Here is a 15,779-nt window from a genome sequence, read left to right as displayed (position 1 = left end):
GAATGCCCTTCTCCAAGGGCACATCACACAGGAAGAGCACAATTTCAATGACCGTCAGAATAAAAAGAAGGGGAGGAAAAATGACAGGATGTCACTCACATAGCAAAATGTCCAATCACCGCATGAGGCATCTCCCAGAACCTATTAAAAATAAGCTCTAAGTCATCATTTCAGTGGCAAGAGTTTTAGATGGTGAACAAACAGTTGGCTGTGCAGGTGATAACAGGCAGCAAGGTAAGTATAACTGTACGTATATTAAGAAACAGGCACCAATCAGGGGAGAATTTTTCAGATGACAGTAAGAAATAGGTGCATTACAATGGCAGAGCAAGGAATGACCCCACTATGTCCCGGAAAGGGGGCTTTGTGTGCAGCCACTCCAAGGCAAAATGAAATGTTAGCAACCCTGATTTGCAGGGCTGGGAACTCCTGCCAGGAAAAGACAAAGCCAAGAGAGGGCTTAAAGAGTCTGAGCTGCTGCCTTCCCTGCCTGTGGCCAGCCACTGCTGGAGTGCCCTGCCTGGTGCTGGCCACAGTCACTGCCTTCCTCCTGGACCTTCATCCCAGAAGCTGCCCAGGCTTCCAGCTCATCGGCAGGTCATCAGCAATGTTGCAGGATTGCTACTTTCCAGTTGGTTTTAGTTTATTGAGTTTTAGTAAAGTTCTTTGCTCAGGACCCACTTAACTCTCCAACGGGCTGATTTTTGCATCTCTCTTTTTCCTGGCTGTTTTTCTGAGACCTGCCCTAGACTTTCAAGGGCAAGTACATGGGCAAGAACCCCCTAGCTTTTAGTTCAAGCTATTTCAGGAGCTTCACATACTCCTTCAACAGACTCAGTGCAGAACTCATCAGCCTGAAAGACCAGCGGGCCTTTGGTATGAAGTCTGACCAGAACGACAATGCTTCTCTGCCCCAGGTAAGCTCGGCAGAGGGGTGAAAAAGCACCTTTTCCCAAAAGAGCTGTTTCTTGGACTGGAAATACTGAGGAATGACCTGCTCCATGAACAAGGCACCTCAAAGGCTTCTGATTCCAATTCTGAATTGATTTTTCTCTTAGCTTCTAAATACATAGCAATGTATAAGAAAAATAACCCTGAAGAGTCTGCTTTCTGTATTTACCTCTCAAGGCAGAGAATGAGAGCAAAAGGCAAAAGCAGCTTGGTCCTTCTACCTAAAATATAACAAAAGCTCTAGACATGGGCAGAGGACTGTGGGTTTGTATTACTGCCATCTCAGGAGCATGGCCCAGGGCAGTATTACAGCCTCTGCTAGGCTGTTGTGAGATTAAGGTGTTGGGGCTTCTTTTGAGATTTGTGGAAAAAGCTTGTTGCAGTTCCCTTACCTGGCTGAAGAATGCCACAGCATCAAGATTTGGATACACAATCTGGCCACATTTGCAGGATCAAAGAAACATTATGGCATCCATGTCCTGGAAGGTTGGGGGAAGCATCTACACATAATAATAATAATAATAATAATAATAATAATGAAGAATATTTTAGAGACAACTTATGAAAGACATGTATCTAAATCAGGAGTGCAGCAAAAGGGGATTAAAAAATAAAGGAGCTCCATAGGAACATGCCTGCCAACCTGTACAAATACCAATGCTTAAACAATAGCAACAACAGTGCTGGACACCTATAGAAAGGATGAACTCACATCGTATCAGTTCCGTAAGATGCAATCCTCTTGCATTTCTGTCTTAAACTCTTGTGTTGAGTGTTAATACTGAGCTGTCAAACGGCTGCAGGGTTCCAGCTCTAAAATGGCTACATTTCAGACTGGGATCCCGCAAACTTTTGCACATGTGTAATTTTAAACATCTGAGAACTTAATTTGAAGGGAGGAAGTTGGCACAGACATCTTTACCCAGTCAGGACAGAAATGCTATCCTGTAGTGATTTGTAAAGCACCTTGGAAGGTCAGCACATGTTTTTAGCAGCTAATTTTGACAACTTCCATCTCTGAGCTATGAAGGTGAACAGGAATAACAATAACCTCACTTTATCCAATTTCCCACAATTCAGATAAGATTAAGCATGCACATGAAATTTTCCGCTTCCTATACTGAAAACCAAGATAACTCAGCAGTACAGGGAAAGGGTGATACTTTCATCAGACAAATTACCTACCAGCTTACTGATGGAGTCCTGTTCCAGGAGCCTATGCTGGCCTAGGGAAAGGGAGCTCAGCCTGTGCCAGGAATTGCACATTGTCCCTGCAAATCCCTGTAGATCTCTATTGCTACCAACCTCACCGTACAGCATCTTTTTAATTCAGGGATGGGGAGAGAAGGAGATAAAAACCCCAAACTTACCTAGATTTTGAGTACCTCGCTGCCAAACTGCCACATTTTACGTATCAAAGGCAGAAAAAGATGTTCTGTGAACATAAATAGTTCTGACATTTCAGTTTTGCACTTTCCTGTACTGCAATTCCAATCCATGAACAAATACCCTCATTCTAGTGCTCTCCTAATGTAAAACATGAGCAAGCTTCATCAGGATTTCAGTCAAACCAAAAAAAAGTGCCAGGTTTTCAGTTTCCACACTACAATCCTGAAATTCAATAACCACTATATATATAAAATAGGGGTGGGTTTTTAATACTTTAATACTTTTCCTGGATGGAATTCTATTTGATGCTGTTAAGCTTTGATGACATACCCCAATGACTTGCTTGGAAGAAATCCATTTAGCAAGCTTGCAAATCATGCTGTTTCAGTTCTGTGAGTGCCCATGAGAAATGTGCATTTTCAATCATAAAGGCTGTAGAAACAAAATGGAACTTGGAGACACAGACAGACAAATTCCTTATCACAGCTTGGCTGTGTTCACAGAACATGTGCTTACCATTTCAAACTCCGGAAAACTTTACAAGAATCTGAAATACAAGACTGAATCCAAAAATAAGAAATAGATAAATTTCTAGAAGATACTTTTTTCCCATTTCAAAGGAAAAAATGGAGACATTAAAACCAAAACATTCTCACCTCCCTTCCCTCTCCTTCTCCTCCTCACCCTTCCAGCTTTTAGCTTTTCCTAGGAATATAAATACTTGTAATATTATCTATGCACAGGATGCCAGTTTTACAGAGTTCCCCTTATGTTCATACAGCAGGTTACTTTGTTTTGGGGAAGCTGCGAGGAAGGAAAAGCAAAGAGTTTGCACTTTAGTCACCTCTCCAATATTCTCTTAGAATGGGAAGAGTGGAGGTAGCAGTGGGAATGAACAATTGGCAGATCCCACTGCCACAGTGTAATCCCCACCAGCAGCCAATCTTTGAAGTGCAGTGCCAGAAACCTAGAAGCTTCCAAAAAGATCAGTCAGTCACGTCAAGTTGGGAGAAAACATAGCTCTATAGAGAATTTGCAAAGCTGATTGAAAATGGTCTTCTCTGGATGTGTGTTCCTGAAACCACAGCTAATTTCTACAGGATTCAGCCAGTGACAATAAAAACACCTTTAACCTGAATTCATCTGCTCCCAGGAAGAGAAAAAGAAATGAATTAGAGCAAAATGTGATGCTCAGCACTGCAGACAAACCTGACACAGTAATTTTCCTAGTACGATGAGGACAACTGCCTCTCCCACTGGCCAGGGCTCTCATCTTTTCCTGTGTACTCTCCTTTGCCTGTGTATGTTTCCCATCTCCTGTCTCATCCTTATTTTGTCAGCTCTCTGTATGTTCCTTATTACTGTTCAGCACAACGCAGTCTGGATCCAGGCCTACAGCTCTGGGTGCAAGAACACAACAGCTCATTTGCTATTTACGCTGCAACAAAGGGAACCTAAATTGCATATTGGCATCCTAAAAAAACAAGCAGATTGACAGAGCACTTGGAACATAGTTTCATTAAGGTTTTCTCTTGCAGGAAACCTGGTTTGAAAAGCTTTTGCCCTCCCCGCTGCATTTCATTATCCTCTCAGTTGTTTTAGTGCAACCACTTGATGCCCTGCTGTAGCAACCTGCTGCAGGGTGAAAGAACACATCCACCACTCCCCAAAAAGCTGCTGTTTTTAAAGTATCGATCATGTCAGTAGTCTGATTTATATACGTAGCTCCATAGACTTGGCACAAACTCACAGATGCTCTCCTCTGCTCCTGGTGGCTTGCCACAGTTTAAGAACACCTAGAAGCAACTTTAGTGCTGGACACAACGTTCATGGCATTGTATGCTGAAAACCAGCTCCCAGTAATGCCGTCCCATTTGTACCTTTTAAAAAACTGCTACTGCATTTTGCATGAAGCGTACCACACTTCTGTCCCCCACCCAAATCTGCTATTTACATCTCTGTCAAAACAGACGAGCACAGCTCTGCAAGTTGCTAGAGACACCCATTAAAGTTGAATCCTCTTGATATTACTGACCTTAAATGGTCAAAGCTCTCTCTTTTTCCATTTACCCTTGCAGGTTCTTCAGCAAATCAACTCAACATTGTGGCAAATAAGATCAAAATGAAACCAAAAAGAATTTCTAATCTTTCTCTGTTATGGAGAGATTAAATCAGTGCAGGCTCTGTAAAATACAAGTAAGGGGAACTGTTCAGAGTTACGACGATCTGCATCAACAAAGTGCTCTCTTTCAGCAATGCAGTGAAGCTGTGCAGATAAAGTTATATGCCCCAGTGTCAAAAGGTACAAATGAACCCAAAAGTACTTTTTCCTAGCTTTTGAGAGATGCCTTCACCCCCCATGTCCTTGAAAGTGCCACAGTTATCTCTTCCACAGATACCCCATGAAAGGCTCAGACAGCATGAGGAACAGAGCAAAAGCTTTGTTTGGCTTGCTTGCAGAAGAGCTTCTTTCTTCGTTTTTTTACTGGAACATGGCTGAACTCCTCTTTTTTTTATTTGCCTGGATGCTGCTTGGGGCACATGATCCCAGCATCCACCCAGTCACTGCTGGATTGACCACATTGCCCTGATTGAGGCAATAAAAAAATGGAACAATCCCTGGGACGGTGGTAATATCATCACACACTCTTGATGTTAGTTATTACTATGGTATTTTTGACTAGAGAACATCAGGCTTCTGAACGGCTGAGACTGCAGCAACTAGCTCTGTCTCATGAGAAGGCGGAATTTACATTCAAAAATGTCAACAAATAACCTTACCCAGACAATCTCCGATACAGGCATGATTCAAGTGAGAAAAAGTCTTTAGGGAAATAAACATCAAAATGGCAAAAAATTCTTGTAATTCTAAAAAGAAATTTCTTAGAATAGCAATCCAAACTCTATTGTCTAAACTCTATTGGTCTCTTTTACATACAATTTTGAATTACCATTTTGTCATAGTAGACTTCTAAGAATGAACAAGCTCTGAATGTACCTAAAACCACAATTTTCTTGCAAACTTTAGTTTCAAATATATTTCCCTTTGGCTCAATATTTTGACAGTACTGACATTATATTGAACCAAGCATTTATTTCCCCAACAGTGAGACAGATTTTAATACCAATCACTTCCACATTCATCCGTGCATACAGTAAATATTTAAATGGCCTTTACTGACATAAAGTCATAGTGATTCTGAAAGAACTGCATTTTATTTGCTTAAAAATATTTGTTATATTCACAACAGAATCATTGCCTAAATTTATTACCATAACAAAATTTTAAGAAAAATAGTAGAAAATAAACAGTACTAAAGACTGGTGTTTCAGTGAAACACCCAGACTATCACACTTGACAGACAAATGTACCAATGATAAAATCTTCAGACAGTGACTTTCATAAAAAGCAGTAAGCTTTAAAACGTATCTGTCCCTGAAGACTCTGAATCACCATGTATACTACTTTGCGTCTCATTATCTGTGTTCATGGAAGGCAGCTTCACTGACATCTCTGCCGCAGAAACATGTGAATGTAGATGCGGGGCAGCATTCCCTCCTAAAAAATAAAAAAGTAGAACAAAACACATTATTTGCTCTCTATGACAAACAACTAAGCTGTAGTGAGTCATCTCCATATTGCATTACTCCACAGTAATACAAAGTCACAGACACCCTTACTCTCCTCAGTTTTGAGGCATCTTAGAGTGCTGTTCTAGCCATCAGAGTTCTCTTCATCAGGTAACAAAAGGATGGGCTTCTGTACACATATAGACTGGGTTGTAATTACATACAGATACACCATACATAAAACCACACACAGGAATATATAATGTCCGGTGCCTCAGAATAACTTCAAATACGCATAGTGGAGGTTCCCGCAGAAATGAAGTGAGATCCATAGATACTGTGTTTCTAAATATGTGCATGACTGGTTGCAACAAACCCTTAGAAAACATTCAGATTATTCAAGACCACATACCTATATACAATCAGAAAAAGCAAAGCAATACAATCTGAAGCCACTGACTACAAGTCCTGCAGAGACAAACACCCGAGCAATGCTTCAGCTGCCCAAAACACAAGTGAGAAGCTGTTTTAGCTCTTCCCTAACTCCACTTCCCTAACTGCCCTGACTCATTAAGGGTCCTTCTTGCTACTCTTTGTGGTTCATCTTCCTTCCATCACCTTCTGATATACTCCAAAGAAAAGGTACACAGCCTTCCCCCTGGAGATGCGGTTTGCAGGACTTCAGAAGTTACATTCACCTTCCAGCAAGTCTAAGACAGAACACTGCCACTTCCCATTCCTTCAATCTGACCCAGCAAAATGTGGAACATCCTGGGAGAGGGACCAGCCTCTGCACAGCTCAGTCATCAATGCACCAGCAGCTCCTGCAAGGGACAGGTCACATCAAGTCCTTGGGCCCACTGTAGGAGAGGAATTGGTTCTAGACCATCTTAAAAATCTGAATGTGCACAAGTCCATGGCACCTGATGAAATCCATCCGTGAGTCCTGAAGGAGCTGGCGACTGAAGTTGCTAGGCCACTGGCCATCATATTTGAGAAATCATGGCAGTCAGGTGAAGTTCCCGACAACTGGAAAAAGCAAAATATAATCCCCATTTTCAAGAAGGGGAAAATGGATGATCTGGGGAATTACAGACCAGTCAGTCTCACCTCTGTGCCTGGCAAAATCTTGGAGCAGATTCTCCTGGAAGGCTTGCTAAGGCACATGAAAACCAACAAGGTGCTTGGTGACAGCCAGCATGGCTTCACTAAGGGGAAATCCTGCCTGACCAATTTGGTGGCCTTCTGTGATGGGGCTACAGAACTGATGGACAGGGGTAGAGCAGTTGATGTCATCTACCTGGACTTGTGCAAAGTGTTCAACACTGTCCCACACAACATCCTTGTCTCTAAATTGGAGAGACATCAATTTGATGAATGGACCACTTGGTGGGTAAAGAACTGGCTGGATGGCCGCACACAAAGAGTTGTGGTCAATGGCTCAATGTCCAGCTGGAGACCAGTAATGAGCGGTGTCCCTCAGGGATCTGTGTTGGGACCGGTCTTGTTTAACATTTTCGTCACTGACATGGACAGTGGGATTGAGTGCGCCCTCAGAAAGTTTGCCGATAACACCAAGCTGTGTGGTTCGGTTGATACACTGGAGGGAAGGAATGCCATTCAGAGGGACCTTGACACGCTTGTGAAGTGGGCAGATGCCAACCTTATGAAGTTTAACCATGACAAGTGCAAGGTCCTACACCTAGGTCCTACAGCTACAGGCTGGGCAAAGAAGAGATTCAGAGCAGTCCTGCGGAGAAGGACTTGGGGGTGTTGGTCAATAAGAAAATGAACATGAGCCAGCAGCGTGCGTTTGCAGCCCAGAAAGCCAACCGTATCCTGGGCTGCATCAGAAGGAGTGTGACCAGCAGGTCGAAGGAGGTGATCCTGACCCTCTGCTCTGCTCTCGTGAGACCTCACCTGGAGTATTGTGTGCAGTTCTGGTATCCTCAACATAAAAAGGACATGGATCTGTTGGAACAAGTCCAGAGGAGGTCACGAGAATGATCAGGGGACTGGAGCACCTCCTGCATGAAGACAGGCTGATAAAGTTGGGGCTGTTCAGCCTGGAGAAGAGAAGGCTGCGTGGAGACCTCATAGCAGCCTTCCAGTATCTGAAGGGGGGCTATAGGGATGCTGGGGAGGCACTCTTCATTAGGGACTGTAGTGACAAGACAAGGGGCAACGGGTTCAAACTTAAACAGGGGAAGTTTAGACTAGATATTAGGGGGAAATTCTTTCCTGTTAGGGTGGTAAGGCACTGGAATGGGTTACCCAGGGAGCTTGTGAATGCTCCATCCCTGGTAGTGTTCAAGGCCAGGTTGGACGAAGCCTTAGGTGGCGTGGTTTAGCGTGAGGTGTCCCTGCCCATGGCAGGGTTAGCACTAGATGATCTTAAGGTCCTTTCCAACCCTAATTGTTCCATGATTCGAAGTCCTCCTGTCTGGTAGCCACCGGAGTGATGCAAAATAACATGTAGCCAGACACCAGAGATAGAAAGGGATAAGGGTCATGGGCAAAAGTTAGTATATTCTGCCAGAGGAAGGAGACAAGATGAATCAATTCATGGAACAGAGAGAGCAAGACACGAATCAGGCTACAAATGCAGAATCAAGGAGGACAGGAGAAATGGCATTGAATGAATGGTAAAACAGTCACAAATCTACAGAAAAAGAATTTTGAGATTTCAGTTGTCCTTGGGACATTTAAGTGCAGCACCTACAAGCAAAATAAACACACATGAGTCTGTGTATGACAGCAAAGGCTCTCTTTGAGTTTGTTCTTATTCCAATAAGCTAAAACAACTTTCCCTTCCTTTGTGATAGACTAGGTAATGAAAACACTATTTTCCCCAGTAAAATCATGAAGTTAGGTTTTCTTTTACCCCAGTTAATTACCTACTATGTCACTGTGGTAGTAACCTGCTTTCATCTGACTTGTAGCAAAGCACACTTCAAATGTCTAATTAAAACAACAAAAACCCACTGCTAAAATAAAATTTTGTCTGGTGTTTTTCATGCTAGAACAGCAGCCAACAGCCAAGGAAGTAAAACAGAAATGAAGCCAAAGTCAGTACATGGAGCAACCTGTGCCAGCCAAGCCTCTTACTGTTCAGAAAGGCAGGCAGAGGCAGGAAGAGTACAAGCACATTTTTTGTGTCTCCAGGGAATCAACATATTACCTGCTTGCCACAGCCACTTGCGCACTATGCAAGAAGCATTGTCCTGTAGTTCCAGTAGACTCTCCTCACCAGTTGGAGAGCTTTTGTCACCCCCAACCCAAATTCCTCTGTAAAGCACAGCTGCCAGCATTTGGGTTGGCATAGGCCTGAGCAAACCTAACACACAAGCAGTAAGACAACATGCAAAATCTCACAACTTCTGAACATGATTTAAAAGCACGTTTATGGTAACAACACTAAGATGTGCAAGCAACATCTGTGTTTTGTTTTCCAGAAGTACTTCCATAAGCTTATGCTGCAGCCGTGTTCGCGTGATAAAAATAGGTTATTCAGAAGGGAAACTGAAGAAAAGCAAAGCATTTATTTGGTCAGACGTGAAGATGACACACAGTAAAGATGTGAATGTGTAATGCTCAAGGAAACTTTGTAAATCATCCTAGACGCTAAGCAACTCTCCAACACTATGTGTACTTTGATGCTTTCAAAGATTGACTTAGTTAATAATTTCCACAGTCATGTCACATTCCATGATGTCATTGTTTCAACAGCTGTTTTCAGGTTTGTTAAAAAAGAAGTAAAGGAAAAAAAGAAAAAATGGAGGGGGGACTTATATTCCCTTACCCCAAGGTTCTGTAGTAACTTCTCAATTATTTGATCCTTCCTAACACATACTCTAAAATATTTTACAGACATACTGTAGTTCAGTTTTACAATAGATATAAAATGCTAAAAGGACAGAAAATTTAAAAGAGTAATTCCAATTGCTTGCTCAAGAGAAAAGGTACAAAGTCCTGAGTTATCTAAACTTCCTTAAAGATAAGCTTAAAAATATCCAAATGAAACATTTCCCTTTTTTAAAGACAGAAATCTGAAATCCTTGGTTTTGTTAGATGCACGCAGAAAATATAGAGCCTGGATTTTCAACATTTTAATTGTAAAAAAACTATGGATATCCTGTTTTAGCTACATGAGAGATTCTGCTCCATGACTGTAACCTTCCAAGACAGAAAGCTGCTAGTCCTAAAACTGGCCCAAAGATAAAACTCCTAAGTTACTCTCACATGTGCTTTATTACCTTTTGCTTAATATAACTTTGTGCATGAACAGAGCATAAAACACATTCATGTATACGTATAGGGATGAGTATGTGAATAAATACACAAATAAAAGCACATAGGTTAAAATGTTTGTATTCCTCCTCACATATATGTTATTTACCGATGTTTGTGTCTGCCTTTTGCTGTACACTGCTGTGTACAGGCCTATGTACAAGCACAGTCCCTAGACAGTTCCTTCTTCAACAATGTGATATTCCATTTTATTTCTTCTCCCATCAGAGAACAGCTCATAACAAATACTAAGATGGTTTCCTCTTAAAACTTGAACTCCTCACTGCCACAAATATGCAAACTGCAGTGGTGCTTATAATCTCTTGATATGCCATAAAAATGGAACGGAAAATTTCTCCATTTACATAGCAGTGCAGGGCAGGAAGGCAGGTAATCTTCACAGCTTTTTCCCCCTCCTTAAGAGGCTCTGGAAGTACTTGGGACTATTTTGTAATCATGTACTTAGATGTATTTATAAAAATTTTCCTTGTTAAAATCCAATAAATAGACTCTGTGACCTCAGGTGACCTCCAATTTTCCAAATTCATTGTCACCATCTAACAGAGTACCTTCATATAAACTGTGAAAGCTGACACTCTTAATAAGTGAGTAAGGGTCCTTTGACTGGTGGAAACTCAACAGTGACTGAAGACATCTTGGTCACCCACTGGTGGAAAAGGTCAGATTTCAGATTAGAGATTTTTCCTGTTCTTGGCAATCTATAACAAATTCATGCACCGTACTAAATTTCCAGATCTTCAACAGAAACATAAAAATTAATGGTGTGTCAACTATCCCGTGACCTGTGAAAGGAGTTTTTGTCTAAGAGGTACCATCATACAGATAGTATGCGATATACAAGTGTATCGTGAATGTACCAAATGGAAAAGGAATTAAACACACTAAAGGGAGATTTGGTTGCTAATACCATGTGGCTACAGTAAGAACAAAGAAAAATGTTTAAATTTTTTTTTTTTATTTTTCTGTATGGCAAAATAAAAAGACTAAACAAGTATGACTTTAAAGTCAAATAAAAGTTATGTGCTTTAACTCCTTAAAGTCAGTGTCCATATATTAAATAAAACTTCTATTTTTAATCTACCTGGAGCTAAACCAGACCCGTATCATGTAAATGAAAAGAGGCATCTTTAAAACATAAAACAGGGAGAGGGTTGAAGGATCAATACCTAGGCTATTGTTTCAGTATAAAACCAGACATATAATTACTGTAATTACCTACATATTACTTCCTAAAATTTAAAACCAACCATCACTTCCCAGCAACCCTCCCTCTAGTCTCTAACATAGCAACAGAAGCAGCTAACTTCTAGATGAAGAATAAACCTCCAAGCATATGTAAAAACAACTCCAGTACAGTGCTCTCATTCCTTCAATAGCATGGGTTGATATGAACAGCTTGCTTCTTCTCCTGCCAGATTCCAGCTGCTTCACTTTGTTTATTACTGACTTCAAAGTTTAAAACACTGTCCTGTCCCAACAAATAACTTCCTCCAGATGGTATTATCTCAAGTGCTCAGAGCACTGGGGACAGCACAGCACCTGCAGATATGTAACTCAGCACCCTAAAACTGGTAATGAAAGCGCCTTTTTTTTTTCCTGTGTCATTCCCCCATTTTGCTTTTTCCCTACCAAAAACATATTTACATCTGGGATAGAGTTACAAAGACCATTAGCAGGGAAACAGAGTTATCAGAAATTCTTTACAGTACTGACTGTAAAATAGAAAAATACCTACAAGCCCAAACGTAACAGAACTACTCTCAGTAGAAACATTTTATCTGCTCCTTTTATCTGCAAGTAAAGGTGTGAGAGATATATTTGTGCCAATGTGTGTCCGATCCATGTCTCCATGGATATCTGTATGGTACCAAAGAAAAATTCCCTCATTTTCGTATGTGGTTGTACAGGCAAGTTACCAAGTATAGCAACCCAAGAAACAGCACTTTTGGCAAAATGAGAATCCTTCCAGACTTGCTGGGCTGGCATATACTGCTAAGAAACATCCATATTTTGATATGAACAATTCTGAAGGCTACACTTAAAGGAGACAATACACTGCAATGTCAATCATGTTACTAATTATAATTATTATACAGTATTTCCAGTTCAGACTCATGTCTAGCTATACCCTCCATCTCAGCTACATAATTCTGGAATTTAATGGCTTAAAGAGTTGAAACTGGATATAGTGACATGGCCTCAAGATGGGAAAGAATACAACATTCTCAGGAACAAGCAGTTTCACAAATAATCCAACTGTTTGAACAAAATTCTTCTCCATTCATTAGAAATGATAGTTCCTTCGTTTTTCTAGCCCTGGCCACCTTGAATCCATACTCCTATTTAGGTTATTGTGGAGGTCTCCTTTCTCAGCTTTGCCAGAAGCAAACCAAAAATGCTTAAGCATGTCTGCTTTTTAGGGCAGGGACTCTTCTCATTGTGTAAATGCTTTGCTAGACATAGGGCCCCTGGCTGCAGGTCAGACTGCTGCCTTCCACTAGGATAGAAATACAGAGAGCAAGAACAAGATGATCTGCAAATGCATGCAGTTCTGTTTTCGTAACTCAAAAACAGACTGCCCCTAACTTTGCCAGTTTCATGACAAACAGAAAGGACCCTAGGCAAACTTGGGCCAAATTTCTAGGGCTTCATTACATGAAAGGGATAGATTTACAATTAAAACACTTCAGTTGTTTTGCAAAAATGGACTGACATCTGTAGGACTTGAGCCAAAAAATGTCTGGATTTAAAAGCAGAAGTTTACTGCATGAGCTGAAAAAACACAGCTTCATTCTCAAAGGCTTCAGCCAACTCATAAACCTCCATAAGTGGGCCATAGACAAAAGCAGAGACAGAAAACTATGAAGTATGAGTTCAGTCTGAGTTTTGCCCTAAATCTGGCAAATTCCACCTTCCCATGGTGTAATGTACTTACAGAAACTCTGCATACAAGTACACAGAAAATAAACATGCTTTTTTGTTTGTTTGTTTAAACCCTAATGTATATCCTAGCTATAAATATTTCCATAAAGAAAATAAATTCAGATCTCTATTCAGAAAGGAGAGGGGGACACAGGGCTAAGGAGCTAACACATTTTTCAAAGCCGAATATTTGAAAATTACTTTCCTCCTCGCAAGTCTGAGTTCAAGGTTCAGTGGTTTTCCAAAACATGCAAGAGCAACATGAAGCAGAATAAAAACTAGAAATACATAAAACAAACTGGAACCAGATTTTTCAAAATCCTAACACAGAGACCGGTAGGGAAGGACAGACAGAAAACAGCTCCAAAAACATCTAGGAATGAGATTGCAGAGTTTACTAAATAAATATTTCCTTTTGGTGCCTCAAATCTACTCTGCTCCTTTACATCTGGCATATTTGCTCTGTAGAATGTTCCACTGCTTAACAAGTTCATTCCCTGGCCACAATCCTTGCTGTTCTTTCCCAGCAAATCACTTCCAAAAGATGTGTCATGATCTGTCCAAACAACAACTATAATTATTAATGCTAACAAGAAATATTAAAAGTCAATTTGATTTTTCGGTACTGATGCCTGTGATATCTGGATATGCAATTGGCCAGAAAGAAATAGTCTTTTCTTAACTTTTAAGCACTGCTGTTTCCCAACTGCAGGCATTTTCTTGGGGAGAGCTGACATGAGGGATCTGTGGCAAACCTTGAAGCAGCAGCTTTTATTTCAAAGTAAAAAAAAGAGAGGGAGTTGGTTCGTTACTGGTCCAAAGCCTTTGAAAAACAACAGGAAAACATGGATCTCATGCAAGGCTGAGGGGAGGAGCAGTTTCTAAATCCACTAGAGATAACCTACCTAGGTAAACAGCTGGTGGAATTAGGAGAATCTGACAAGTGATAATTAAAAACCTGCATATTTAATTGTGTAATTAACAATTGATTTACCCGGGATAACTCAGTATCACCTATATACCAATCCTTTTCTCGTTTTCTGCAAAATGTAACAGGCCAGTAGACAGGAAGATAATTTTAGAAGTATGCTTATAGAATATATTCAGCTTTATTATTCACACCTTCATGTCTAGGGATCCAAAAGACATTTTAATGTCAGTATCTGAAACAAAATAAAGAAGATCAAAAAACCTCAAAAAAACCCCCACCCAACTAACCAAACCACACTCATAAAAAAAAAACAAAACCCAAACCAAACACCAAACAAAAGCCAAAGCCAATCTTAATCAATCAGTAGTGGGAATTTTCACTAAATGCTAAGATGAAGTTATGCAGACTTCCCTCACAAAGCAGAATCATTCATAGCAGTCCTAGCAGTAGGACTGGTTTCACTGAGACCTTGTATCTTAACAATATTAATTGCAGCAATACTGCCTCCAGCTTATCTACATCATACCACAGTACTAGACATAATGACATTTCATAGCTTACATGGGGAATGGCAAATTAAAAATAACAGAAATATCAAAGCATGTTTTTAATTAATAAAAGGTACATGGGCTGTTTTTATTTAAAATAGTTTTAAAATAATTTACACAAGTAATTACAGTTGTATGGCCAAATTCAGTGATGTTTCATCATAAATTAGGGTTGCACTCAGTTTGAAAATTAACATCTCCTACAAAAACAGGCTGAGAGAGCTGGGGCTGTTCAGCCTGGTGAAGGCTCCAGGGAGACATTAAGCAGTTTTCAGTAACTAAAGGGGCCAACAAGAAATCTGGAGAGGGGCTTTTGACAAGGGCCTGTAGGGACAGGACAAGAGGGAAGGGCTTTAAGATGAAAGAAGTAGATGTAGATTAGATACAAGGATGAAATTCTTTACTCTGAGGGTGGTGACACACGGTAATGGGTTGCCCAGAGAAGCTGTGGCTGCCCCATTCCTGGCAGTCTTCAAGGCCAGGTTGGACGGGGCTTTGAGCAACCTGGTCTAGTGGAAGCTGTCCCTGCCTGTGGCAGAGGAGGTGGTGGAACTAGAGGATCTTTAAGGTTCTTTACAGCTCAAACCATTCTGATTCTACGACTCTATGATCTTTCAAGTTCATGTTAAAATGAAGATGGGTGTCCCAGTGAGGGGATCCCCTAAGCAAATTATGCAGTTAGCGTCTTGGCCATGATACATATGGGGTTACTCTGGAGTTCCCTCCTGTCTCCAAATCAGTTTGGCCCAGGCAGTTAAACTGCCAACAGATACCCCAACATGCTGCTCTTTATGCAGTCTTTAATGCATGATTGTCCATATCACCGGGATGCACATTTGACAATCTTTACTTATCAGACAGGTTCAGTATGTTGCAGGTCGAGACTGAGCATGCTATCTGCAGGATGCTTGCACAGCATATGCTTACTAAGCATCGCATGCTTTGCAGCCTATTAATTCCTCAGCTACATGACTATTAAAAAATTGTTAGGAATGTACAAAGACAACATTCAGTGAACCAATGTAAGAAGCCATAAGCTAATTTCTATCACTTACAAATATGATAGGAGACCTTGATAAGCTCTACCTCAAACAGACAACACGATTTTCTGGGCAAGAAGGTTACATTCCTTGCAGCCACGACAGCAATCTGCACGC

General features: G+C 40.8%; 1 protein-coding gene across 2 annotated transcripts in view; it reads right to left on the bottom strand.

Annotated features, from left to right (window-relative positions):
- Positions 1-5,491: 5,491 nt before the first annotated feature.
- KIAA0586 (KIAA0586 ortholog) overlaps positions 5,492-15,779 on the bottom strand; it is a 76,537-nt gene continuing 66,249 nt past the window's right edge. For both annotated transcript variants that reach the window (XM_061343624.1, XM_061343622.1), the window contains exon 31: positions 5,492-5,899. In XM_061343624.1, coding sequence (XP_061199608.1) covers positions 5,818-5,899 — 82 coding nt within the window. In that variant the 3' untranslated portion in view covers positions 5,492-5,817. The remainder of the gene's footprint in view (positions 5,900-15,779) is intronic.

Source organism: Neopsephotus bourkii, unplaced genomic scaffold, assembly GCF_033783945.1.
Source record: "Neopsephotus bourkii isolate Nb327-2 ecotype Australia unplaced genomic scaffold, CSIRO-AGI_Nbou_v1 NB_1825, whole genome shotgun sequence".
In the NCBI taxonomy this organism is placed as follows: Eukaryota; Metazoa; Chordata; class Aves; order Psittaciformes; family Psittacidae; genus Neopsephotus; species Neopsephotus bourkii.
Note: the sequence above shows the minus strand (reverse complement) of the source record. Positions and strands in the feature narration are given on the sequence as shown.